Source organism: Candida tropicalis, assembly GCF_000006335.3.
Source record: "Candida tropicalis MYA-3404 genomic scaffold supercont3.5, whole genome shotgun sequence".
Classification (NCBI taxonomy): domain Eukaryota; kingdom Fungi; phylum Ascomycota; class Pichiomycetes; order Serinales; family Debaryomycetaceae; genus Candida; species Candida tropicalis.
In genome coordinates, this window is record NW_003020057.1 from 739113 (window position 1) to 765161 (window position 26049).

Here is a 26049-nt window from a genome sequence, read left to right on the forward strand (position 1 = left end):
AAAGAATTGACCAGAGGAGGACTAGAATTAGAGTCTTTTTCAAACCAAACTAAATACATATTGTGCTAACAACAGTAATAATATCCAGTCATCATCTTCAAAGAGCAATCATACAATAATATTACGTATATAGTCATGTAGGTATGCAAAAACGATGAATAAGAGTTGCCATCATACCTTTTGCTCTTTAAGTAGAATAACCCTCATTTTGCCACTAACATTTTTTTTTTCGCGGCCATCGTCTCAACCAATCAGGGCGGCTCAAAATAATAGAACCTTAAAAAAAAAAAAATCAAATACCCCGGAGTGGATATCGAGATCAAAATATACCTATTCAATCAATGCTGACAAACCTTAAGAGATGTACTAGTAATATAGGTTAAAATGTAGACCATGTCAAATCACAGGATTAATAAATACCTCTTGTATCAAAGCCCACGGATTATCCGGTGTCTAATGCATCGATGTCATTCGTGGAGTTGCAATTACTCCGATATTTGGTTCCGAGCGTATTTCCCGGGTATACACATTTCGTGATGTGTCAACCCCGGAGTCACCATGAAATTTTAGACTTCCAAGACTCTGGCAATGAGTGAAGAGGAAAAAAAAAAAAACTCAAATAAGCCCGATGATATATACCGATTGGCAAACAATTGACTTATGATACATATAATACATCTACGTAGATGGAAGAGAGTGAGTATAGAATGAGAATATATACTCTATGAGGAGTCAGCACTGAGAAATACATCTGCACTTATTTATTTCCTCGTTCCCCCGGGGCTCAATAGGAAATTTTCAATTAGAGTCGTATTTTGTGGAGGAGGAGGAGAAGAATAGTAAGAAGAATAGTAAGAAGAATAGTAAGAAGAATAGTAAGAAGAACCTTGATCAACCACTGTGCGAACAATTTTTCTTTTTTTTTTTTGGGACCGGAGTCTAGGTTGCTGTTCGTTAACCTTTGCCCTTTTTAATTTCATTTCCCCTTCTCATTCTCACTCTCATTCTCATACTGTAAGTTTTTTTTTTTTTTTTTTTTTTTTTCCACCCTCTTACCACACCCAATGGAGAACAACAGAAAATTTTTAGGCTTAACTTCCACTGTTTTTTCCCATTTCCTTTTTTCTTTCTTTCTTCCTTTCTTTTATTTTCAGCTTCTTAATCACAAATTGATCTGGTTATTTTTTGGTTAGAATCCAGTTATAATTTGATATATATTCATATTCACAATGCTTACTGCTTTCAGAAATGCTGTTCCTCGTGCTCAGCTTTTGAAGGTAAATATTCCAAAAACCACTTATACTCAATTGAGTAAACGTTTCCTCGCTACCGACTCATTTTTACAAGGAAACAACTCCACCTATGTTGATGAAATGTACGATGCCTGGAGACACGATCCTTCCAGTGTCCATGCTTCTTGGAATGCTTACTTCAAGAACATTGAAAACGACAATGTCCCACCATCAAAGGCTTTCCAAGCTCCACCAACCATTGTTCCTACTGTTTCTGGAGGTGCCGCCGGATTTTACCCTGGTCAAAGTCCAATTTCTGAAGACGTTGTCACCCACTTGAAGGTTCAATTATTGGTACGTGCTTACCAAGTTAGAGGACACCAAAAGGCAAAAATTGATCCATTGGGAATTTCCTTTGGTGACAATGCTACTGTTCCTAGAGAATTGACTTTAGAATACTATGGTTTTACCGACAAAGATTTAGACAAAGAAATCACCTTGGGTCCTGGTATTTTGCATAGATTTACCCAAGATGGTAAAAAGAGCATGACTTTAAGAGAAATCATTGACACCTGTGAACAAACATACTGTTCTTCTTATGGTGTTGAATATGTTCATATTCCATCTAAGGAAAAATGTGATTGGTTGAGAGACAGAATTGAAGTTCCTCAACCTTACAAGTATTCTCCAGACCAAAAGAGACAAATTTTGGATCGTTTGATTTGGGCCACCTCCTTTGAAGCCTTTTTGTCCTCCAAGTTCCCTAACGACAAGAGATTTGGTTTGGAAGGTGCCGAAGCCGTTGTTCCAGGTATGAAATCATTAATTGATACTTCTGTCGAATACGGTGTCGAAGATGTTGTCATTGGTATGCCACACAGAGGTAGATTGAATATGTTGTCCAATGTTGTTCGTAAACCAAACGAATCCATCTTTTCTGAATTCACTGGTTCCAAAGAATTTGATGAAGGTTCTGGTGATGTTAAATACCATTTGGGTATGAACTATGCTAGACCAACCACATCCGGTAAACACGTCAACTTGTCTATTGTTGCTAACCCATCCCATTTGGAAGCCGAAGATGGTGTCGTTTTAGGTAAGACCCGTGCCATCCAACAATACAAGAATGATATTGGTAACTTCAAGAAGGCCATGGCTGTTCTTTTGCATGGTGATGCCGCTTTTGCTGCCCAAGGTGTTGTTTATGAAACCATGGGTTTCGCTAGTTTGCCAGCTTACTCCACTGGTGGTACTATCCATGTTATTGTCAACAATCAAATCGGTTTCACTACCGATCCAAGATTTGCCAGATCTACTTTGTACCCATCTGATATTGCTAAATCAATTGATGCCCCAATTTTCCACGTTAATGCTGACGATGTTGAAGCTTGTACTTTTGTTTTCAACTTGGCAGCTGAATGGAGAGCCACTTTCCACACTGATTGTATTATTGATGTTGTTGGTTACAGAAAGTACGGTCATAATGAAACCGATCAACCATCTTTCACTCAACCACTCATGTACCAAGAAATTGCCAAGAAGAAATCTGTCATTGACATTTACGAAAAACAATTGATCAACGAAGGTACTTTCACTGCTGAAGATATCCAAGAACACAAGAAATGGGTCTGGGACGTCTTGGAAGATAACTTCAAGAAAGCTAAAGATTATAAACCAACTTCTAGAGAATGGTTAACCACTCCTTGGGAAGATTTCAAGTCTCCAAGAGAATTGGCCACCGAAGTTTTACCACACTTGCCAACTGCCGTTGACGAAGGTATCTTGAAAAAGATTGGTAAAGCTATTTCTGAAACCCCAGAAGGTTTTGAAGTGCATAGAAACTTGAAACGTATCTTGAATGCTAGAAAGAAGAGTGTTGAAACCGGTGAAGGTATTGACTATGCCACTGGTGAAGCTCTTGCTTATGGTTCTTTAGCCCTTGAAGGTTACCACGTCAGAGTTTCTGGTCAAGATGTTGAAAGAGGTACTTTTTCACAAAGACACGCTGTTTTACATGACCAAAACAGTGAATCCACCTGGACCCCATTGTCTAACTTGGCTGAAGATCAAGGTGCTTTCAACATTTCCAACTCTTCTTTGTCTGAATATGGTGTTTTAGGTTTCGAATATGGTTACTCCTTGACTTCCCCAGATGCTTTGGTTGAATGGGAAGCCCAATTTGGTGATTTTGCCAATACTGCTCAAGTTGTTATTGATCAATTTGTTGCTGGTGCCGAATCTAAATGGAAACAAAGATCTGGTGTTGTTTTGTCCTTGCCACATGGTTACGATGGTCAAGGTCCGGAACATTCTTCTGCCAGAATTGAAAGATACTTGCAATTGTGTAACGAAGATCAACGTTATTTCCCATCTCCAGAAAAATTAGAACGTCAACACCAAGATTGTAACATGCAAGTTGCTTACCCAACCACCCCTGCCAATATTTTCCATCTTTTGCGTCGTCAAATGCACAGAGAATTCAGAAAGCCATTGATTGTCATTTTCTCCAAGTCATTGTTGCGTCATCCATTGGCCAGATCCAATTTATCTGAATTCACTGGTGATTCACACTTCCAATGGATCATTGAAGATGTTTTGGGTGAAAAATCTGAAGTTAAGAGAGTTGTTTTGTTGTCTGGTCAAGTTTACGCTGCTTTGCACAAGAAGAGAGCTGCTTTGGAAGACAAGACCACTGCATTCATCAAGGTTGAACAATTGCATCCATTCCCATATGCTCAATTACGTGATGCATTGAACGAATATCCAAACATTGAAGATTTGGTTTGGACTCAAGAAGAACCATTGAACATGGGTGCTTACAACTATGTTGCTCCAAGAATTGAAGCTGTCTTACAAGAAACTGAAAATTACAAAGATTTGAAATTAAGATACGCTGGTAGAGACCCAAGTGCTTCTGTTGCTGCTGGTTCTAAATCCATGCATGTTGCCGAAGAAGAAGAAATCATTGCCCAAACTTTTCAATAAAGACGATAGTTCTTGCTATTAGAAAGGGAGGAACAGTGGTGTAAAATACTTTTATTTTCCCTTTAGTTATTTTCCTTTTTTATTATTATTTATTTATCAGTTGTCATCATGTTTTCCTTGTTTCTCATTTTTTTTTTTTTTGTTTAATTACAATCTCATACCTCATATTGAATCTAAAACTGAGAGAAAAGGGTTGTGTATATGTATGTGGACAGAGAAGCTTACATACTTGCTTGTTTATAAGAAGAAAAATAAATTAAAATGAATTATTTATTATAGAATTCTTTCTTTTTGAAGTTCTTCATTTTTTTTTTTGTAAGTTTATCTATAGTTTGTTGTCACTAGAGCGAAATAGATCACATAAGTGATCCACAACTCCCCACCCATATCCGTTAGCAAACCTTCGTCTAACTACTATATTGTTATGAGCATCAGGAGGAAGGTTTACCAACACTTTTCTCCATCCCCAAGTATGATACTTATCAGCAATTTGTTTTTGTTTTTCTAACTTCCATTTACTATGATATCGTAATAGCACAGAGCTCAACCAATCCAAAGTCAGTGTTTATTTCCATTGATTTCTCCACCAGGGGGAGTATCAAACTGGTAATACTTGTCATGGAATATAACGTGTTGTCTTTGGTCTGGATTCATCAAATAGAAGCTTGATGGGACTGGGCCAACTATTGTATTAATGGCAGATTCTATTGCAGATGCTCTTGGTGGGACGACAATACTTTGGGAATCATGACTTGAAACAGAAGTCTGTTCTTGTAAAGAATTCTGTTCTGGTAGTATTTCATTGAATAAAGATGATTCCGTTCCTTTAACACTAAATTTCTTATATCTCTTTTGTCTTCTTGTTAGGTGATGTTTACGTTTGTGTGAAGTAACTTGTTCACTTGCAGCAGAATCCGAATTTACAAAATTATCAAGCTTACCTGGTAACTTGGTCATCAAGGAGCTCGCAGTTTGCTGTTCGTTGTTCACCGCAGTTGCATCCTGAATGTCCTTAACTACCTGGTTATCTTCTTCAGGAATCTCCAGTACACTATTTCGACTGAGATTAGACTTTATTGGGTGATTCCTTTCTTCAAGCTCGGGATGATCCTTAATATGCCTACTCTTTTTCAATTGCGATACATCACCCAATGCCTCGTAATCCAAGTACAACAACGCTGCAGTTCTCAAGGGGACTATTCCATCGTTTATTGCATTGGCATAAACAACCAACTGTTCAAATCTACCGAGAAAAGTTTCCAATGGATCGTCAGGTAAAGTCTCTAGTACAGGTTTAAACGAATCCCTTTTCTTGGAGTCCCCAACACTTAAATCACTCCATGCTGGTAGCCTATTCAGCAAAGTTAAATCACGACCAGTTTTTCCAAGTGTTCCAATATCTAATACCCATGAAATTAAAAAGTTCATTTCGTTCAAAATACCCAATAACGGCGATGCCATACTTATTAGATTGGTAGGCTTTATGTTGTGCTTATCAAAATAATCAGCACCTTTAGTCACCAAGATATACTTAATAGCATATAACTGTACCAATCCACCTAAAGAATGACCAATAAATGAGATTTTATCAAAAGAATACGTCCCGTCTTCAATTAAGTCGATAATGTAGTTTGCAACATTGGTGCCCAATTTTTTGACACCTTTTTCTGTATGACCAGCATTATACTTGTAACCCCTGACCAATATATTATCTTTGACTCTTAGTTCCAATTGGTCTTTAATGTAAAGCATATCTGCTGTTAGATTAGAAAAGATCCCATGGGTAACAATAATCAAATGAACAGGTTTCTTCGGAAATCTCGGTTCATTAGACCAAATGTCATCAGCAGTCATCTTTTTAACAACCAATTGAGGGTTGTAAACATGATTATCCGTCAGAGGGCCATCAATAACGTCTAATTTCTTCATATGCTCATTACTACTATTATTAGATCCAAAACTATTGAGTGTTTGAGTGACAATATTATGACCATTCAATTTCTTTAAAAAGCGCAAGTCATCACCAATCATGAGATCATATACCACTTCAGTTTTTGTAGTTATGACAATTTGAGATACGACTTCTATTTCCCATTGGAATATATCATTTCCATCATTATTTGTACCCTTGAGGGAGTTCTCATTCAACAATAGTGTGACATTAAATGATTGATTGGGTTTGATTTGATTGTGAAACACCACTTCACTGTTTGTTGCAACATCTTCTGGATGGAAAGGTTTTCTATAGTTGTAGTTAACGGGTACTACATGACAGTATAGTATAAAAGGTCCACTTAGTAAATGTATGGCTCTGATGGTTGTTTTTTCAATATTTTTTAGGCGAACATATATCTCCGATACTGATGGATCTATCCGGGTATACTCAACGGTATATCTTGAAACTCCTCCTATTCGTAGTCCACTTCTATCACGATACCATAATGATGGATGTACTGATATCAGCATGGTATAATGATTAAATAGTTGAATACTTGTCTTCTAACCAAAGTTAGTTTATTTTTTTTTTTTCTGTTTTGTTTCACATGAAATTTGCTTCTTTATCGTTCTAAGTTAAAAAAACCACACTCTTCTCTAATATCGGGGTAGAAAGAAAAAATAAAGAAAAAGAATGGAACAATTCGAAAAAGCGGAGATATGTCACAAACAGGAATAGGAATATATTAGCAACGTTGTTGATATACAACAGACTACTACATAGACAAAACATAAACACACCTAGTGGATCTTATCTTTCAGATATTTCTGTTTTAAATAAGCAAAGATTCCAGCCAATTGGAATTTTCTAACCAAAGCATATTCAACAATAAATCTTGGAACAAAATTAAGCACATGTCCTAAGAAGGTACTCATTCTACCACGGTAATAATTCAAAGCCCCGCCTAGTTTTGCGTTTTCAAAATCAGAAACCACTTTGCGAGCATAAACCTCTGCTGGCATAGGATGGTTTCTAGCAGCCATTTGTCTTCTAGCATTAAACGCCTCAGTGATTCCTGGGACATTATAAAGGGAAGTTTCAGGCAAATCTCTTTTATCTTCAATATTTGTCTTCACACCTCCTGTAACTATGTTAATTACCTTAACCCCAAATGGTTTCATTTCTAATCTCAAAGTTGCTGCGTACTGGTGGATAGCTGCCTTTGACGAGGAGTAGATACATGAAAATGGGAAAGGAATAATACCACTGACGGAACCTGTAAAACCAACAACACCCTTGGCATTAATGATCAATGGGATCAATTCACGGGTTGTTCTGATACCACCAAAAACATTGACTTCAAAACATTGTTTCATTTGTTCATCAGTGACGTCGGTGGCAGGGAAAGTACATGATTGTCCAGCATTGTTGTATAAGAAATCTAAATAATCACCACCTGTTTCGGACTCAATCAACTTACGTGCTTCTTTAACACTATCTAAATCACTAACATCTAACTTGAAAATATAAATACCATAATCATCTTTCAATTTTTGCATTGGCTCTAATCTTCTAGCACCAGCAAACACTTTATATCCTCTTTTTGCAAATTCAATTGCAGTGGCATATCCAATACCAGATGATGCACCTGTGACCAAGGCAACCTTTTGACGTTCACTCATATTGTTGTTGTTGCTGGTGGGGGGGGGAGGGGGGTAATTGTAGGGAACTTGAGAATAAGCTAAATGTGATAAGTAAGAGGAAAAAAAAAAAATATTCAAAAAAAAAAAATTAAATCAAACTGAAAAAGATGAGAAATTATGTTTTCTTTTACTATATTTAGTTATGAATGACAGGGAAACTTTGAAACAAAATGAAGAGCAAGATTATGGAAGAATAAAACAAGAGTAATTTCAAGTCAAGTTTAGTTTACCTTTTGAGCCAGATAGTATTGCAAATTAATACTACTATCTGGTCGAATTTGATATCAAATTACGATTTTTACGTGTCCAATGTTCAAAAATAAAACTAACATTTTTGGTTAAGGTATTGAAGCAAAATATCACTCCAAATCAAAAGAAAACTTTGCAACCAGATTTTCAGACGACTTTTAAGAACTTCAAGAAGCATCGTAAATGAGTGCAAGTTTTTTCAAGGATATCAGAGGTGCTAAAGATAGCAATTTCTTTGAGAAAAAAAGCATTAACAATGTGTCTGAAATCAAGCCTGCTGCTAAATCATACACAAGTACAGAGGGAAAGGAAGGCGAAACCAATTGTGCAATTGATTCCGAAGAATCGGATATCGAGTTGGATAATGGAGGTGATGTTGCTATAATTACAAAGAAAAAGGAGTCCTTAAAAGAAGAAACACCTCCTCCCGTACAGACAAGGTACTCACCCGAGGCTGATAATCCATCTCCAAAAAAGTCCGATAAACATAATCTATTTGCTCCTAGATTGTTTGCAACCAAGGAATATCATTCTGAAACTAGGACGAACACAAGCAAGAATACAAAAAGACGACATGAGAGAGTTCAGACTTATTCACCTGCAAACACGTTTGAAAACACATCAGGAGTATCATTCTCTGAATTAATCGGTCAGTTGGAGGCAGCAAGCCATAGCTCAGAGAAGGAATTGGAAGTAATGAAAAGAAAAATGAAGGGATATGAGAAGATTATAATGCAAAAAGATTCGGAGATTAAAAACTTGTACAACAGGAACAAGGAATTAAATTTAAAAACCGTGGGATTATCCGAGTCTCTCACGTCCATTAACAGAGAGTTAACCTCTTTAAAAGAAGAAAAGGATAGGATCCAAACTATTTTTAACGAGAATGAAAAGGAGCTATCTTGTTATAAGATAAAATTTACAGATCTTACGAGTGCTGCTGAAGTTCTTAAGCAGAATTTGAAAGCTATCAAATCACAAATTCAAACACAGTCGAAAGTGCAAGAGACAGAACTTTTGCAAAAAGCATCTCAGATTGATCAGCTTTCGGGTATGTTATCTGAAGAAAAATTGAAGATGAGTGATCTACTTAAAAGGTTAACGAATAAATCAGAATGGGAGGAAAACTTGACTTCCACACAAACTACATTGATTTCATCAACGGAGACAATAATAAATCAGCTAGATTCTGCAGCTAAGGCTAGTGCTAATGAGTATAGCGAGTTATATGGTAAAATGGAGAATTTGGTTTGCAACAAAAACCAACATACGATTGAGAACTTAAAGAGTAACTTTGCTGACATGTTACATTCAGAGATATCTTCATTCAGGTCATTGTTGGAGAATGAAAACCACAGAGGAAGTTTAATGTTGATGTCAGAGATCCAAGAGGTTTCTGGTTCTATGAAACGTGAAATGGAGAATCAGGCGAAAAGTATTGAATTGCAAATTTCGACGCTAAACCAGGAATCATTATCTGCAGTGATGAATGGTTTGACAGAGTTAAGAGCAAGCTATAATTTAGAAATAGATCAAGTCCGTTTAAGAAGCAAAGAATTGGAAGAGTTGCTAAAGGATAAAGCGACGGAAATTACTAGAATACAAGAGAGTCACAAGAAAGAATCACTTCAACACTTGGAAGAAATATCCCAGTTGAAGTTGACATTGCAAAAGAATGCGATTGTAATTGAAAAGTTGGAAGAGGAGTTGAAAGTAAAATCAAAGTCAATCGAGATCCTGGCAGCTTCACTAGAAAGCATGAAAGTAGTTTTATCGGAAAAGGAGAATAACCACATAATGAATACTCGCAAGCTTCAAAGTTTATTACAAGAAAAAGAGACTGAATGTATTATTCTAAAAGATAGGATCAAAGTATTAGAGGATAGTGTTTCCGTGTTGAAGACATCCTGTGATGAAATGAAGGAATCCGTCAGTGCAAAAGAGAGAAAAATCGACAAATTGGAATGTGAAAAACACAAAGAATCAGATAGAGTGAACGAATTAGAAACTCAGAAAATGATATTGTCAAACGATCTAAAAGTCAAAGATCAAGAGATGCAGATTATACTGAAGAAGTTGAAGGATTTAGAGAAAGATCATCAGAAGGCTATGGAAAAAATCGAACGTAGTTTACAAATGGAATACGACAAACTGAAACAACTAGAAGAAGAAAACACAGAGCTAATAGTGAGCATGAAATTAAAACAAAAAGAGTATGAATGTGACAAAGAGGTTCTCGAAAGATTATATAATGAGAAAGTTTTGGCTTTACAATCAAGTTTAACATCAGAAACGGTGCCGTCCATCAGTGCCATTAACTCTTTAATGAACAAAATAGAGGAATTCAAGACAGAGTTTGTCGATAGAATGTCAAAAATTTCTGTCATACAAAATTCTGGATCAAAAGAAATGGGGATGCCCAGTGAAAATGCAAGTATTAGAGAAACCCCTGAAAGTCAAAAGATTGGTGGTGAGTCATCGAAGCGGGTCAATAAAACTACCAGGCACAGGAATACAAAGAGAACTTCAATATTGACAAGACTAGGTCAAAAAGAAGAGGATGTGTTTTCTTTGGATAAAATCACCAGTTCGCCACCAAATAAGAAAGCTAGAAAAAAGTGACAAACACATCATTGGGTATTTATTATTGATGTGTAGTATTCTGACCTCCCCACCCACATGAAGCAATGATGTAGTTTTAGCGTATATATGTGTATCATTTATTAGTTATGCATTAATTGCAATATTGCCTATTTAAGTTAATATTCACACAGTGCTTAGATGGAGGTGTTGCAAAATTCAGGAATGTATATAATCTCTAAATTTACACGACTGTGCATATTTGTGGGGATGAACAAGAAAATAATACAATAATAACAAAAATACAGATTAAAGGGAAAACCCCAGATATACACAGTTCATAGACTATTAGTGCATGTTTTCCATTTTCATTTTCATTTTCATTTTCATTTTTTTTCTTGGGTTTTCGATGATTTGCTACTTGTAAGAACTTTAAGAACTTTAAAATAAACAACTAATAAAATAAAAAACTCCGGGGGATGCGAGGGTGGGGGTGGGGCTGGTTATAGTGACAGGTACCAGATCTACTAATACAAATTGTCATACTAGGAAACTAATATCTAGAGAATTTGAATCCGTAATGTGTGTGTGTTTTTTGGGTCTTTTTTATTATTATTTATTATCATAGATAGAAGAAAGTAATAAAGTGACTTGCAGAGAAACATGTACCACCACTACGAGTATACATTATCCCCAGCAATGTTAATAATAATGATAGTAATAATAATCATAATAATTCAATGTCATAATCAGAAAGATAACAACCTTAGATCCGTATGCAATTTTGTGTAATCTTCGGAGTTCGTTGCTGTCGTTGCTGTCGTTGCTGTCGTCGTTGTTGTTATTGTCGTCTATTGAGAGAGAGAGAGAGAGAGAGAGAGAGAAAGACAAGAAATTTAAAGTGTAGATTATTTTTTTTTCTTCTCTTTGTTGTTGTTCATCGAATTGTGGGGCTGGTCGTGTGTAGAACAACAAAAGGTCGTGTGGAAGGTCGTTCATCGATTATAATGTGCCTCCTCCTCCTCTTCCTCTTCCTCCTCCCCCGCTGAGATGAAATTGAATTAAAATAAAACATGCCATTTGGGTTTTTACTAAGAGATGAGAAATATGCAATAAAAGAATAAACCACAATTAAATAAAGAAATCAAAAAAAAATTAGCAAACTTATGAGTTTATATTATTTGAATGTCGAAAATGGAGTACGACGACTCGGTTATAATGGTGGTGGTGTGGAAGGAACAGAAATGATACCACTTCTTAGGCTCATATACAAACTTTAAAGTGTAATTACTATCGATATATATATATCTATACTCAAATGTGAATAAAGACAGGTTGTCAAATACTGATGAAATTACTGTGCATACTTTAATTTGTATTCTTTAGTTTGTTCCAAGTTTGCAAGGCATTTCATTGGTGCATCGGTCAGCGGGTTGGAATTGCACACAAAAACTTATACCTATTGTTATTGTCAAAGTAATACTTGCAGGAGTACGGAAAAAAAAAAAAATAAAAAGAAAAGACAAACTAAAAAAGAAAAAAACTCCGAACTGCCAATCAAATGAAGAATAAACAAAATCGGTTCTTATTCAGCCATACAACGTTTATAGCACTTACAGAGTCTTACTCTTCTGGGAATTGATATTCTCAAAGCCTCCATTAAGGGTTTGAATAATCAGCTTGATCTCATGAGATACTTTTATTGATGTACATGGTAGACTGTTTCTTTCTCTGATCATATTCTGAAATGAGTTCGGAGTTCGTGGGGCGTTTTCCAATACCGATTATGTGAGCCTCGTATCCTTCTATCCTGAAAATCTTTAACCCACAACTACACCAATTTACTGTCACATCCCTTCGGACTTCGTCATTTCCCACTTTCTTTTTAGTCTTCACCCGCAAGTTTTTACTCAACATTGATTGAAACAAAAACAAAACAAAAAGAAAGAGACCACGCTGCATGAAACGGTTGTGGGTTTTTTTTTGTCTTTTTCTTTTCTTTTCTTTAATATCTTGCGGGTGAAATAAACATTGAATTATTAGCTAAACAATAAACGTAATACAAATTCAAATGCAAATTCAAATGCAAATTCAAACTCAATATGCAAAATGACATTGAACTAGTTTCTTTTTCTTCCTCTGGTTTTATCACACCACCTCTACTTCTGCCTCTACTTCTGCCTCTACTTCTACTTCTACTTCTACTTTTACTTTTACTGCGCGCGAACCCACTACCCAAAATTGACCCCACTTCGGCCTAAAGAAAAAAAAAAAAAGAGTTCAATCAAGTTATCACCAAAAACTAAAATGTGGTACAAAAAATTTCTTTTGCATTTTCTAATTTCTCTATTAATCTATATCGCCCATAAACCCATAACCCATAACCCATAAACTCATAAACTCATAAAATAATAATCACACAAAGCACCCACATACATTATACATGCCTCCCCCTCTCGCTCTCTTTCTCTGAACAATGAAATTTTCATTCTAATAATTTTTTATTTTTTTTGTTTCTTTCGTCATTGCATTGGAAAAGTTCTCTGGTTAATCTTGCTGTTGTTGGGAAAGCAGCTGTAGGAATTTTTGGGAATATATAAGAGGCTTGCATTTCCCTTCTAGTATCACTCCAGGTTTTTTTTATTTTTTCATTTATTTTCATATTTCTCTTTGACATCTTTTATACAAGTTCTCAAAACCTATTGTTTTCAACTATAAGTGGAATTTTCATTTCATTTCATATCACATTATCACTAATATTACTATTTTCATTTCTATAGAGAACTACAATATAGACTACAAACATGCCTTCTACCTCATCTCAAAAGTCTACTAATTCTTCAATCATTGATCCTGGTGATCAACCAGTTAACAAAGTTCACATCACCGGAGATGGTGGTGAATTTGTCATCATCAACAACCACAAGTACTATAGACATGACTTGATGGCTGCTTTCGGTGGTACCTTGAATCCAGGTGCTGCACCATGGCCAAAAATCAATATTAACCCTGCTCCTCTTGGTTTGTGTGGTTTTGCTTTAACTACTTTTGTCTTGTCACTTTATAATGCTCGTGCTGAAGGTATTACAATTCCAAATGTTGTTGTTTCCCTTGCTTGTTTCTATGGTGGTGCTGCTCAATTTTTCGCTGGTATGTGGGAATTCATTGCTGGTAACACTTTTGGTGTAACTGCTTTGACTTCTTATGGTGCTTTCTGGTTAAGTTATGCTGCTATTTTGATTGACAATTTTGGTATTTTGGCTGCTTATGAAGGTAATGAAGAACAAATTCCAAGTGCTATTGGTTTCTTTCTTCTTGGATGGACTATTTTCACTTTTATGTTGTGGTTAAACACTATGAAATCTACCCTTTCTTTCAGTGCTTTGTTCTTCTTTTTGTTTGTTACTTTTATTTTCTTGGCTGCTGGTGAATTGAGTGGTAAAGTTGGTGTCACTAGAGCTGGTGGTGTTTTGGGTGTTATTACTGCTTTCATTGCTTGGTATAATGCTTTGGCCGGTACTGCCAACTCTTCCAACTCATACTTCCAACCATACTCTATTCCATTACCAGGAAATGTTATGCTCAAGGAATAATTTTAATCTAATGTATCTTATTATGTTAATCTAATTTTATTTATTTATTTATTCAAGAAAGGGGGGCTGGAAACCAACTAATTGATTTAATCATCTTTTTTTTTTATCATTATATATTTTATTTATTTAATTTTACGGGGACTTAATTTTTTTTTATTATTATTATTCTTGATTGAAAATTGTAAAAGAATCATATGTCTTGTTAAATCGATTATCAATCGCTTTAGTGAAATTAGAGAGATTGGCATGAATTTTAATTAATCAAACAGAGAAAAAGTTCTTACAAACTGACGAAAGCCTGGTTTCAATTGCTCGTATAAATTACATAGCGTACATTGTTTTGACGTACAGTTAAGCAAAACCTCCCTTTCTTTTACGCTTTCTTCTGACACCCGTAGACGAGGATCCAAGCTGTGATGAAAGCATTCTTGACGATGATGACAAGCGTTGAGAATGTAAAGGTATCTGAGATTGAGATTGAGATTGAGATTGAGTCTGAGTCTGAGTCTGGGTTTGTGAGGATTGAGTCAACATTGAAGGTGCTTGCATCAGAGAGTTCAATCGAATAGAAGGCATGAATTGGGAATCATGTTGAGTTGCTTGTGTTGGTTCAATAACAGATGTTTCAATTTGGTTCCCACTCTGTGTAGTATTTTGATCATCATCATCATCATCATCCCACTGTTCTACCAAAGACTTTACATGTAATGGTGCTTCCGAAATTGCTTCTTCGAGTTCATCTGTAAATAGATTAGATTCATATTGACACTTTATTAGCGACAACCCAAGTAAGATAGAAACAGCAATTTTTGAAGTCCGACTATTCTCGTCCTTCAGGTAAACATTATTTATCAACTTGTAAATATCATTAATGTGAGTTTGGGTGGTAGCATCATTTTGAAATTTACTTCTTTGAATAAAAGAATTATTGATCAAACTTTTTAGTTTCAATTTATCAGCTGGTAATGACAGTTCTAATTGAACAATCATATCATCCAACTCCAATATATCTCTTATTTCAAATGGTGGATCACTGCAAACATCAAATAAAGAAAAATATCTGGCAATCTTGGTTTGAGAATCACCAATCCTGGCAAACCCACTTCCTAGTTCATAAGCATACTTTTGAATCAGTTCAATTTGTTGTGATTCTGTTGCAATATCTTGAGAATGAGGTTTTGTGTTCAGCATTTTTAGTAAACCCTGAATCTGTTTTTGGGAAAATTGTTTAAAAAACTTGGCAGTAATTTTTGAATTTTGACCAATATTGGATGTTATTGCCAGTGAAGAATAGCCGTCTCTGTCACCAGAGGTGACAGCACCACTCCCACCAACAATCAACGTCCTGGAATGTATGGCTAAATCCGTCGTTAATTCAAACATAATCAACGTTTTTCCTACCTTCCTAATCATAACCTGCCTTAACTCAGAATTATCATGTGTCTTTCGTAGAATATATGGATCTCGCAAACTATATGGTTTATCATTTCTCATCCCAAATGTATATACAATGATACAAGGGTTAATTTGTGAATACACCAAACAGGTAAATGTATTTGATCCACTAAGGATGGTCAATTTCAAAGAAGGATCTTTGTCATTTAGAAAATGTTTCCAGGAAAGTAATCTTGTCATTCCATCAGTAAAACCAAACCAGATCAATTCCTTAGATGTTAACATGAACCCATAATTACCAATAACTGTGAAATCTCTAATTCTTGACCATGTATTTGAAGTAATCAAGGTTCTTGAAGTGGCTGTTGAGCCAGTAAGTGTAATTTCATCCACTTTCAGTCTTGATAGCACTAATAATTTGTTTGAATCTTTTGGAACCCAAAATATTCGTCTCCAACTGGATAATGATTCTCCATTATCGTCCATTTCTTTCATGGTCTCCAATATGGACATACTGATGTTGTTCACTTTTTTATTTACTTTATAAACTGTAAAATTTCCTTTGATATCAGTTATAGCCAAATGTGGGAATTCCTTATTATCAAATTTGACATCAGCAAAAGAATGACCATTCAATGAATCAGCTGTGACTTCACCTACTATAAGTAATTCAATACTTGGAACATCCTGGATATAGCCTATTCGTGATATCATAGCACTTAATATAAACACTTTTGCGGCTGTTCTTACTGCAATTATTGCAATCTTATCACTTTTATCAGACACTTGTATTTGTAAAATTGGATCAAAGAAATCTAATTGGTATGCAGCTGACATGACAAATTTTTCATCTGGATGTTCACATAGTACAATGTTCAATACTGATGTTGCTTCACCTGTGACAAATGCCATTGCATCAACATATGCATTTTGTTCCTTGACATACATATCAAACATTTGCAATATATCTCCACAATTTGGATCATATGCTATATTAGACGTTAATGTTTTGGATTCTACTAAATAAGACAGTATGATTTCTTGAGGAATATAGTCATGAGTAGCACTCTTGGGTGTAGTAGTGGATTTTGGGATTGCTGGAACACGAAGATTATCATACATAGATGAATTTATAGTGAATTTCGATGTCTGACTTTCTACTATTTGAGTAGACTTTTCAGATTTAAATTCAAGTTTATCACCTTCTTCGTTGATCCTGGGAAATAAAGTTCTATATGGGGTATGTAAATCCAGCTCATCTGAAGGTTGATCCAGATTAGATGAAACAAAAGTTTCCTCATTCAGTTGTAAATAATCTTGGGCTTTAGGAACAGTGTCAATAGAAACTAATGCATTTCCATAAACACCGTAACTCAATCGAACACCAAGACCTTTTTTATGTGGCCACATGGTAGAAAGAAGTGGTAATGACGTAAGTTATGAAGGGCATAGTTTTGCAAGATCGGAAAAAAATAAAATAACAAAACTGGAAAAATGTCCCTAAAGGAAAAAAAGCATTGAGCAAAAAGTGTAATTATAATGCACGTGATTTATGATCACGTTAGATTTGTACCAGAGCCTTCCAGATCACAAAACAAACAACAACGACAATCCAAAAAATGCAAAGGAAAAAAAAAAATGGAAAAGACAGGTTTACATAATAGAAATCACGTCTTTGATGTTGATGAAATTATTCTGAGATTTCCTTGAAGAACAATATAAACTTAAAAACATCAATTAATCATGAAATGGTTCTTATGGGTATATCTTACAGCATTGATTCAATTGGTTTATTCTGAACAAATTAAATTTGATATTTATGGAGATGAAGAAATTATTGACGATCTGATAGATAGTTTAGAAACTCAATATTCTCAATTATCAAATAATTCATTATTATGGGGACCATATCGTTCGGCATTATATTTTGGTATTCGTCCAAGATTCCCACGTTCTTTATTATCAGGATTAATGTGGTTTACAATGAGTGATTATCAAGGTATAGGCAAAATTCGTCATTTTTATGAACAACATGATAAAATGTCAAAAGCTAATTGGGTTTCTTATGATCCAAGAATTGGTGGGAGACAAATCATTGATGATGATGAATGTCATATTAAAATTATTATTGATTTTGTTAAAAGTGATGATGGTTTATCTTGGGGTGTCAAAGTTAGAGCAAAACCACATAAAGGATATGAGAATATAATAACATCCTTTGTTTGGTATAGTGGTTTAGAAGGTGAAGAAAAGACTATTGAAGATGGAGAGGAAATAGTTACTAGAACTGGATATTTCAAACTTGAAAATCCAAAGAATGTCTTGGGATACGATTCAAATGTTAAATTTGCCGGGGTTTCTTCAGAATTAGGTGCATTTGAATTGGAAATTAATGATGGACCAAAAAATAATCGTCATCCAACTGGAAGAGCCGATATTGATCCAGAACTAGATCCAGCAAAGGCTCATCATTATAGTTTAACAGTTCCAGATGATAATGTTTGGAGAGCAAGAGATATTTTCATGACCATGTTACAAGAATCCGTTCAACAACTTATGGAAAAATTTGGTACAATTGAAGGGATTCCACCACAAAATTTATTTATTCTTCGAGATTTACAAGATTTTGAAGGAAATTTACATTTTGTTCAGAAAATATACCAAGGTGCTTGTGAATTTGATATTGTTTTCACTAATGCATTAACACCAGCTACTGAAAAGATCACATTTGAAAATATCAATTCTAAAATTAAACAAACTATCAAAGATTTTGATAATAAATTTGATCAAAAATTTGAACTTACTGCTCCATTCACAAACAAAAAACATAAAAAATTTGCCAAAGAAGTTTTATCAGGTCTTTTAGGTGGACTTTCTTATTTTTACGGTGATCATTTGGTTGATAGAGAAACTGTATTTGATGAGGATTCATTTGAAAGTTATGAATTACAAGGCAAATCTGAAGGACCATTTGAATTATTCAGCTTGGTCCCTTCAAGACCATTTTTCCCTCGTGGATTTCTTTGGGATGAAGGATTCCATTTGTTACCATTGTTAAATTACGATTCTGATCTTGTTTTGGAGATTATTAAATCTTGGTTTAATTTAATTGATGATGATGGCTGGATTGCTCGTGAACAAATATTAGGTGCCGAACTGAGATCTAGAGTTCCTTCTGAGTTTGTTGTTCAAAGTCCACAAATTGTGAATCCACCAACACTTACTTTGGTGCTTACGTATTTATTAGATTCAGTTATGGAAGGTAAATATGGTGATGTTAATGAACCAAGAAATATCGATGATGCCATAACTAAAGAGAACTTGGGTAATTTTATATTGCAAAATCCTGAAGTTTTAACAAACTATACCAGAGATGTGTATCCTAAATTAAAATCACATCTTGATATGTTTCGTCGAACTCAACAAGGTTATGTTGAAGAATTTGATAGAGGAACAAACAAGGAAGCTTATAGATGGAGAGGAAGAACTTTGACTCATTGTTTAGCTAGTGGATTGGATGATTATCCAAGAGTGTTACCAGCAGATGTTGCTGAGTTGAATGTTGATTTAATATCTTGGATTGGTATTATGACTCGATCATTGAAAATGATGGCTGAGATATTAGAGAATAGAGATGATGTAGCTAAATATCAAGAATTAGAAAATGCTATTATTGAGAATATCGAGAATTTACATTGGTCATCTGAAGATAAAACTTATTGTGATGTTTCTGTTAATGAAGATGATGAGAATATCTTTGTTTGTTTTAAAGGATATGTTTCATTATTTCCATTTTTAACTAAATTGATTCCAGAAAATGATGTTGAGAAATTAGAACATATAATTGACTTAATTTCGGATCCTGAAGAATTATGGAGTCCTTATGGTATTAGATCCTTATCTAAATCAGATGAATTATACAAAACTGGTGAAGATTATTGGAGATCACCAATTTGGATCCCAATTAATTATTTAGTTTTGGAAAGCATTCAAGATTATTATACTCGTAGTAAGAATCATATGTCACCTGAATTACAAGATAAATTTGCTAAAACTTATCATGATCTTAGAATTAATATAGTTAAAAATGTTTTTGAGCAAGCTGATAAAACTGGGTTTGTTTGGGAACAATATAATGATGAAACTGGTGAAGCACAAAGAGCTAAGAACTTTTTAGGATGGTCTTCTTTAGTTTTAGTAATGATGACCATGCCAGAAAATTTATAGAATCATAAAAAAAAATAGATATAGATATTCTAAACAACTCTACTTTATATATGTACAAAACATAAAAAAAAAAAAAGAAAAAAGAAAATGTAAAAAAAAAAGGTCTATTGAAATCCTTATTTAGATGGATCTTCTTCGAATCTCAAATCCCAACCAATTTGTTCACCCAATCTTGGTAATACTTCAGCAACTGATTGAACATCTTTGTCACCTCTACCGGAAACATTGATAACAATATGTTGATCTTTTGGTAAAGATTTAGCCAATTGAACACCACCATAAATAGCATGAGAACTTTCTAAAGCAGGAATAATACCTTCTAATTGAGATAATAATCTAAAACCTTCTAAAGCTTGAGCATCAGTAGCAGCAATAAAATCAGCTCTACCAGTACTTTTCCAATAAGCCAATTCTGGACCAACACCTGGATAATCTAAACCAGCAGAAACAGAATGAGTATCATGAACTTGACCATCATCATCTTGTAAAACATAAGTTTTAACACCATGGAAAACCCCTGGAATACCTGCTGTTAAAGTAGCAGAATGACGATCGGTATCTAAACCATCACCACCTGCTTCAACACCCAACATTTTAACTTCAGTATCATGTTCAAATGGAGAAAACATACCAGTAGAATTGGAACCACCACCAACACAGGCAACAACAGCGTTTGGCAACTTACCATTGTTTAATTCTTTAAATTGTTCTTTGGTTTCTTGACCAATAACACTTTGGAAAGTTCTAACTAAAGTTGGGTAAGGATGAGGTCCAATAGCGGAACCAACAACATAATGAGTTGTTTCTAAATTAGAAACCCAGAATCTAAATGCTTCAGAAGTGGCATCTCTTAAAGTTTGAGTACCATTTTTAACGGCAACAACATTGGCACCTAAAATTTTCATTCTGAAAACATTCAAAGCTTGACGTCTGGTATCTTCAGCACCCATGAAAACAGTACATTCCAAACCAAATTTGGCACAAGCAGTAGCAGTGGCAACACCATGTTGACCAGCACCAGTTTCAGCAATAATCTTTTTCTTACCCAATCTCTTGGCAATTAAAACTTGAGCCAAAGCATTGTTGATTTTATGAGAACCAGTATGGTTCAAATCTTCTCTCTTTAACCAGATTTGAGCACCTCCAGCATGTTCAGTCAATCTGTCTGCTTTATGCAAGGAAGATGGTCTACCAATGTAAGAATACAAATCTCTAAAATCTTTCCAGAATTGAGGATCAGCAACGGCATCTTCAAATCCTTTTTCTAATTCAAGTAAACAAGTGTGCAAAGCTTCTGGGACATATTGACCACCAAAATCACCGAATTTTGGATTGTATTTGTGGGTTTCTTCCAAAACAGCTTTGGTTTCTTTTGAAGCATCAGCATTACTTCTTTCAAAAGAAGCTGGGTAACTTGGTTTGAAATCTTCACCCAAAATGGATCTAACATAATCATAAGCGGTTTGGCCTCTAGCACCTGGTTTGGATTCACCAATTAAGGTCACAATCTTGGAACCAATGACAACACCATCAGCAACTTGACCCACTGTTTCAAAATGTTCTCTTGTTGAAACACCAAAACCAACTGCCAAAGGGGTATCTTCACCAGCAAATTTTCTGACACGGGCACATAATTCTTCTATACCTGAAGAAACTTTAGTAGAAGCACCAGTAGTACCCATTTTAGAAACAACATAAATAAAAGAATCGGCAATTTGACCCAAAGTTTTCAATCTTTCATCAGAAGTTGCTGGAGCAACCAATGGAACATAAGATAAACCATGTTGAGCACATTCAGTTCTGAATTTAATGGCTTCTTCTGGTGGTAAATCAACAACAATGAAACCGCTAGCGCCGGCATCAGCGGCATCTTTTAAGAATTTTTGTTCACCATATTTCAAAATTGGATTATAGTAACCCATCAAGATAATTGGGACAGTGACACCTTGTTCTCTTGCTTGAGATAACAATTGTAAAACTTTTGGAACAGTGATTCCGTTTTCCAAGGCAACATTATTAGCTTGTTGAATAGTTGGACCATCAGCAATTGGATCTGAGAAAGGAACACCCAATTCAATGATATCTACACCGGCTTCTTGCATGTTTTTCAAGATTGGCACGGTATCTTCAATAGTTGGGAAACCAGCGGTGATAAAGTTTACCAAGGCCTTGCGTCCTTCTTTTTTGCATCTAGCAAATGTTTCTTTTAATAAAGCAGACATATCTCTATAGTTGTTTGAGTGTATATGAGTTTAATGAGATAAGATAATGTATACACTTGATGAGTGTCTGTTTTTTTTTGGATTTATTTTCTTATTTTTCAAACTTGAAAATTTTTGGCTGGCGTCAACACAACGTGAAATGAGTCAGTGCAAAAGAAACGAGAGACTAAAAAAAAAAAAAAAGAAAAAAATAAATGCCCGAAGTCACGTGCATAGCAAGCAAGCAAGAAAGGGCAAATCAAGATCTGGATTATAGGTCAGTGATCCCTGTTGAATTGGTGAATTGGGTTAGGAATACTTTTTGATATTCAGAACAGTAGATGTAATTGATATTTAGTCGTAAATTGAATGAAATTTATTAAATTTTTTACTAATTTGTGTTTAAAGTCGAAATGGGTAAATAGATATTAAGGAACAAACGACGACAGATTGATTATAATAATGTGACATCTTTTTTTTAATTATTATTATTAATAAAACTCCGGGATCAGTTTAACTTTTGATTGTACAGGGCGCAATAGAACCAGATGTTGCACGATTCTACTAAATGATCTGGTAGATCAGTTTCTTTAATTCAATTTTGTTTGAAAATTTAACCAAATCCTGAAGAAAAGGTTTTATTTTGGCTGAAAAAAAAAAAATAAAGTGTACTGTGTGAGTTTATTAAGGACTCCGGAAAATTCCGAATGGTCATGATGTCATTGGCAGTGAAACAACGGGAGAAAGTGTAATTGAATCATGTTGTAGTTCACATTGATTGAGCATAGTTTGGCAATCCAACCAATCATGTTGTAGTATCGAAGGTAACAAAAGGTTATTTTTGTGATTTTTTACGAGGTGGACAAATTTTTGAGTCGTTGTTGCTGTTGTTGCGGCATCTTGACAAAACAAAAACAGAAAGTCGGCAAAGAAAATAAAAAATTTCATTTCATTGCAAAATGGGCCGAACTCAGACTCAAAAAGAAACTCTTGTTGTTTGCATTGTGTATTGTGTTAGAGATGATGATGATTATTATTACAAGATGGGCACACAAATTTACTGCAAGAGAACAAAAACTAAAAAAGAAAATCTTGACTCAGTTCTCTTTTCTTTTTTTTTTTTTTTCTTTTATCATTATCCAATAAACGATGGCTAAACGTCATTTGTGTATGGGTCCATTACACAAGAATGGAAAACCAGTAATCACAAGGGCATGGACATGGGCAAGTAAAAGCAAACGCTCCGGTGGGATTCCAACAAGGTGTACGTTTTGTCTTTTTAATCAAGTTGTGTTCCTGACTCTGACTCCGACCAATTGAATTGATTTTTGGGTTATCTTTAAAATCATATTGCGTTGAAACAGTGTACACTGCTGATTCATGTGTGGGTCTGTAGTATTCCTCCTCCTCCTGCTGTTGTTGCGCTTTTCTTTTTCATTTTGCCTTGAAAACAGATGGATGATTCAGGGCAATTTTCTTTTTTATTGAGTTTTTGCGATTCATTGTAAGGTGGTTTTTTTTTTTTCTTGACTTAATTTTGCATTCTCCGAGGTGACTCTCTTAGTCTCTTACTCTCTGTCTGTCTGTTGCCTTGTGTTTTGTGTATTGGTTGAAATATGAGCTAACATAGTTAACTAGTGTAGCCATTTTAACAGACTGTAGTCTATTGATCGTGGTGGTGGTGGTGCTAACTAGAACAATTGACCTGTATCCTAAATGGAGTAAGCCGAACCGGTGATTTTTGTTGATTGTTCTTGTTGTTTTATTTATATGAGTATGTGGGGGAAAGAAGAAGGGGAGGCAGGCAGACAGACCAGACCAGACCGGGGGCCGGAAGCGGTTGAAGTCTAGTCACGATAGACACGACTCAGGTCAAATGATTCTTATTGGCAGATGAGTCGTCTTATCTGCAATATCCTGCATATTGGCCTCATTATTACAATGTGATTTTCTTTTTCTCTTAATTTAATTTTACGGGTTCTTTTGGTAAGGTAAGGTAAGGTAAGGTAAGGAAATTAACTATAGGAAAAAGAAATCAATGAAAATCAAAAAAAAAAAGAAAAATATCACAATTTTGTTGGATACTGATAAACACACACCAGGATGAATTTTTTTTTTTTTTTTTTAAATTTAAATTAATTACTACACAATATGAAAATTTATTAACTAATTTACATTTGAGCAAGACTGTTTAATAAATTTCAAGAATATAAATATCCAATTGATCTTCCCTTCTTTTGGTTTTTTTATAAATTCTAGTTTTTCTTTTTAAATCTTTTTATTTTTTTTTTTTGTATTTTCATTAATCAATCCTTTTTATATCTACATCTATCAATTATCTACAATGGTCTTACCTTACGAACCAGAATTCCAACAAGCTTACGATGAATTAGTCTCTGCTATTGAAGACTCTACTTTGTTCCAAGAAGAACCAAAATACAAAAAAGTCATCCCAGTTGTTTCTGTCCCAGAAAGAAGTGTCCAATTCAGAGTTGCTTGGGAAAACGATAAAGGTGAAATTGAAGTCAACCACGGTTACAGAGTCCAATACAACTCTGCCTTGGGTCCATACAAAGGTGGTTTGCGTTTCCACCCAACCGTCAACTTATCCATCTTGAAATTCTTGGGTTTCGAACAAATTTTCAAGAATGCTTTGACCGGTTTATCCATGGGTGGTGGTAAAGGTGGTTCCGACTTTAACCCAAAGAACAGATCCGATAGTGAAATCAGAAGATTCTGTGTTGCTTTCATGAGACAATTGGCTAGATACATTGGCCCAGATACTGATGTCCCAGCTGGTGATATCGGTGTTGGTGGTAGAGAAGTCGGTTTCATGTTTGGTGCCTACAAGCAAATGCAAAACAACTGGGGTGGTGTTTTGACCGGTAAAGGTTTGTCTTGGGGTGGTTCTTTGATCAGACCAGAAGCCACTGGTTACGGTTGTGTCTACTATGTTGAAAAAATGATTGAAAAAGCCACTGATGGTAAAGAATCATTCAAAGGTAAAAGAGTTGCCATCTCCGGTTCTGGTAACGTTGCCCAATACGCCGCCTTGAAGGTTATTGAATTGGGTGGTATTGTTGTCTCCTTGTCTGACTCCAAGGGTTCCATCATCTCCAAGAACGGTATCACTGTTGAACAAGTTCAAGCCATTGCCGCTGCCAAATTGAAATTCAAATCTTTGGAAGAAATCACCAAAGAATCCGTTCAATTGTTCTCCGGTGACAACTCTGTTGAATACTTGGCTGGTGTCCGTCCATGGACTAAAGTCGGTGCTGTTGACATTGCCTTGCCATCTGCTACCCAAAACGAAGTCAGTGGTGACGAAGCTAAAGCTTTAGTTGAAGCTGGTTGTAAATTCATTGCTGAAGGTTCCAATATGGGTTCCACCAAAGAAGCTATCGATGTTTTCGAAGCCAACAGAGAATCCAACGGTGTTTGGTACGCTCCAGGTAAAGCTGCCAACTGTGGTGGTGTTGCCGTCTCTGGTTTGGAAATGGCCCAAAACTCCCAAAGAGTTCAATGGACTCAAGAAGAAGTTGATGCTAAATTGAAGGACATCATGTACACTTGTTTTGAAAACTGTTACCAAACTGCTCAAAAATACTCTGTTGAAAAGAACAGCAACGGTTTGCCATCTTTGTTGAAGGGTGCCAACATTGCTGGTTTCATCAAGGTTGCTGATGCTATGTTTGACCAAGGTGATGTTTTCTAAGCCTTATCAAAGATAATCAAAAAGTATTGAGAATAAAGAATAAAAAAAGAATGATAAAAAAAAATAAAACTCCATGGTTTTTATTTTCTTCTGTTTTTATTAAAGATTCTTACATGTATTAATGGGTATTTAGTTCTTTTTCATTTATTATATTGTATATTTTCAAAGATGTTTCTAGTATAGTTTTATTTTGTACATTATTATAGAAATGCATTTTATTTCCTTTTAGATTG

General features: G+C 35.1%; 9 protein-coding genes across 9 annotated transcripts; 5 read left to right on the forward strand and 4 right to left on the reverse strand. All coding sequences in view use genetic code 12, as the record gives it.

Annotated features, from left to right (window-relative positions):
- Window positions 1-1229: 1229 nt before the first annotated feature.
- On the forward strand, window positions 1230-4217 carry KGD1 (alpha-ketoglutarate dehydrogenase; the record flags this gene model as incomplete). Its single annotated transcript, XM_002549684.1, has 1 exon — window positions 1230-4217. The coding sequence occupies one exon, from the start codon at window positions 1230-1232 to the stop codon at window positions 4215-4217; it is 2988 nt and encodes a 995-aa protein (XP_002549730.1).
- A 558-nt stretch (window positions 4218-4775) lies between these two features.
- On the reverse strand, window positions 4776-6683 carry CTRG_04028 (uncharacterized protein; the record flags this gene model as incomplete). Its single annotated transcript, XM_002549685.1, has 1 exon — window positions 4776-6683. The coding sequence occupies one exon, from the start codon at window positions 6681-6683 to the stop codon at window positions 4776-4778; it is 1908 nt and encodes a 635-aa protein (XP_002549731.1).
- A 270-nt stretch (window positions 6684-6953) lies between these two features.
- AYR1 (acylglycerone-phosphate reductase) lies at window positions 6954-7835 on the reverse strand (the record flags this gene model as incomplete). The annotated part of the gene is made up of 1 exon (XM_002549686.1): window positions 6954-7835. One exon carries the CDS (start codon window positions 7833-7835, stop codon window positions 6954-6956), a length of 882 nt encoding a protein of 293 aa, XP_002549732.1.
- Window positions 7836-8288: 453 nt separating this feature from the next.
- On the forward strand, window positions 8289-10727 carry CTRG_04030 (uncharacterized protein; the record flags this gene model as incomplete). Its single annotated transcript, XM_002549687.1, has 1 exon — window positions 8289-10727. One exon carries the CDS (start codon window positions 8289-8291, stop codon window positions 10725-10727), a length of 2439 nt encoding a protein of 812 aa, XP_002549733.1.
- Window positions 10728-13489: 2762 nt separating this feature from the next.
- On the forward strand, window positions 13490-14278 carry CTRG_04031 (acetate uptake transporter family protein; the record flags this gene model as incomplete). Its single annotated transcript, XM_002549688.1, has 1 exon — window positions 13490-14278. The coding sequence occupies one exon, from the start codon at window positions 13490-13492 to the stop codon at window positions 14276-14278; it is 789 nt and encodes a 262-aa protein (XP_002549734.1).
- A 351-nt stretch (window positions 14279-14629) lies between these two features.
- On the reverse strand, window positions 14630-17083 carry CTRG_04032 (uncharacterized protein; the record flags this gene model as incomplete). The annotated part of the gene is made up of 1 exon (XM_002549689.1): window positions 14630-17083. One exon carries the CDS (start codon window positions 17081-17083, stop codon window positions 14630-14632), a length of 2454 nt encoding a protein of 817 aa, XP_002549735.1.
- Window positions 17084-17416: 333 nt separating this feature from the next.
- Window positions 17417-19900, forward strand: CWH41 (Cwh41p; the record flags this gene model as incomplete). The annotated part of the gene is made up of 1 exon (XM_002549690.1): window positions 17417-19900. One exon carries the CDS (start codon window positions 17417-17419, stop codon window positions 19898-19900), a length of 2484 nt encoding a protein of 827 aa, XP_002549736.1.
- Window positions 19901-20016: 116 nt separating this feature from the next.
- On the reverse strand, window positions 20017-22122 carry TRP5 (tryptophan synthase; the record flags this gene model as incomplete). Its single annotated transcript, XM_002549691.1, has 1 exon — window positions 20017-22122. One exon carries the CDS (start codon window positions 22120-22122, stop codon window positions 20017-20019), a length of 2106 nt encoding a protein of 701 aa, XP_002549737.1.
- A 2323-nt stretch (window positions 22123-24445) lies between these two features.
- GDH3 (glutamate dehydrogenase (NADP(+))) lies at window positions 24446-25816 on the forward strand (the record flags this gene model as incomplete). The annotated part of the gene is made up of 1 exon (XM_002549692.1): window positions 24446-25816. One exon carries the CDS (start codon window positions 24446-24448, stop codon window positions 25814-25816), a length of 1371 nt encoding a protein of 456 aa, XP_002549738.1.
- Between the last annotated feature and the right edge of the window lie 233 nt (window positions 25817-26049).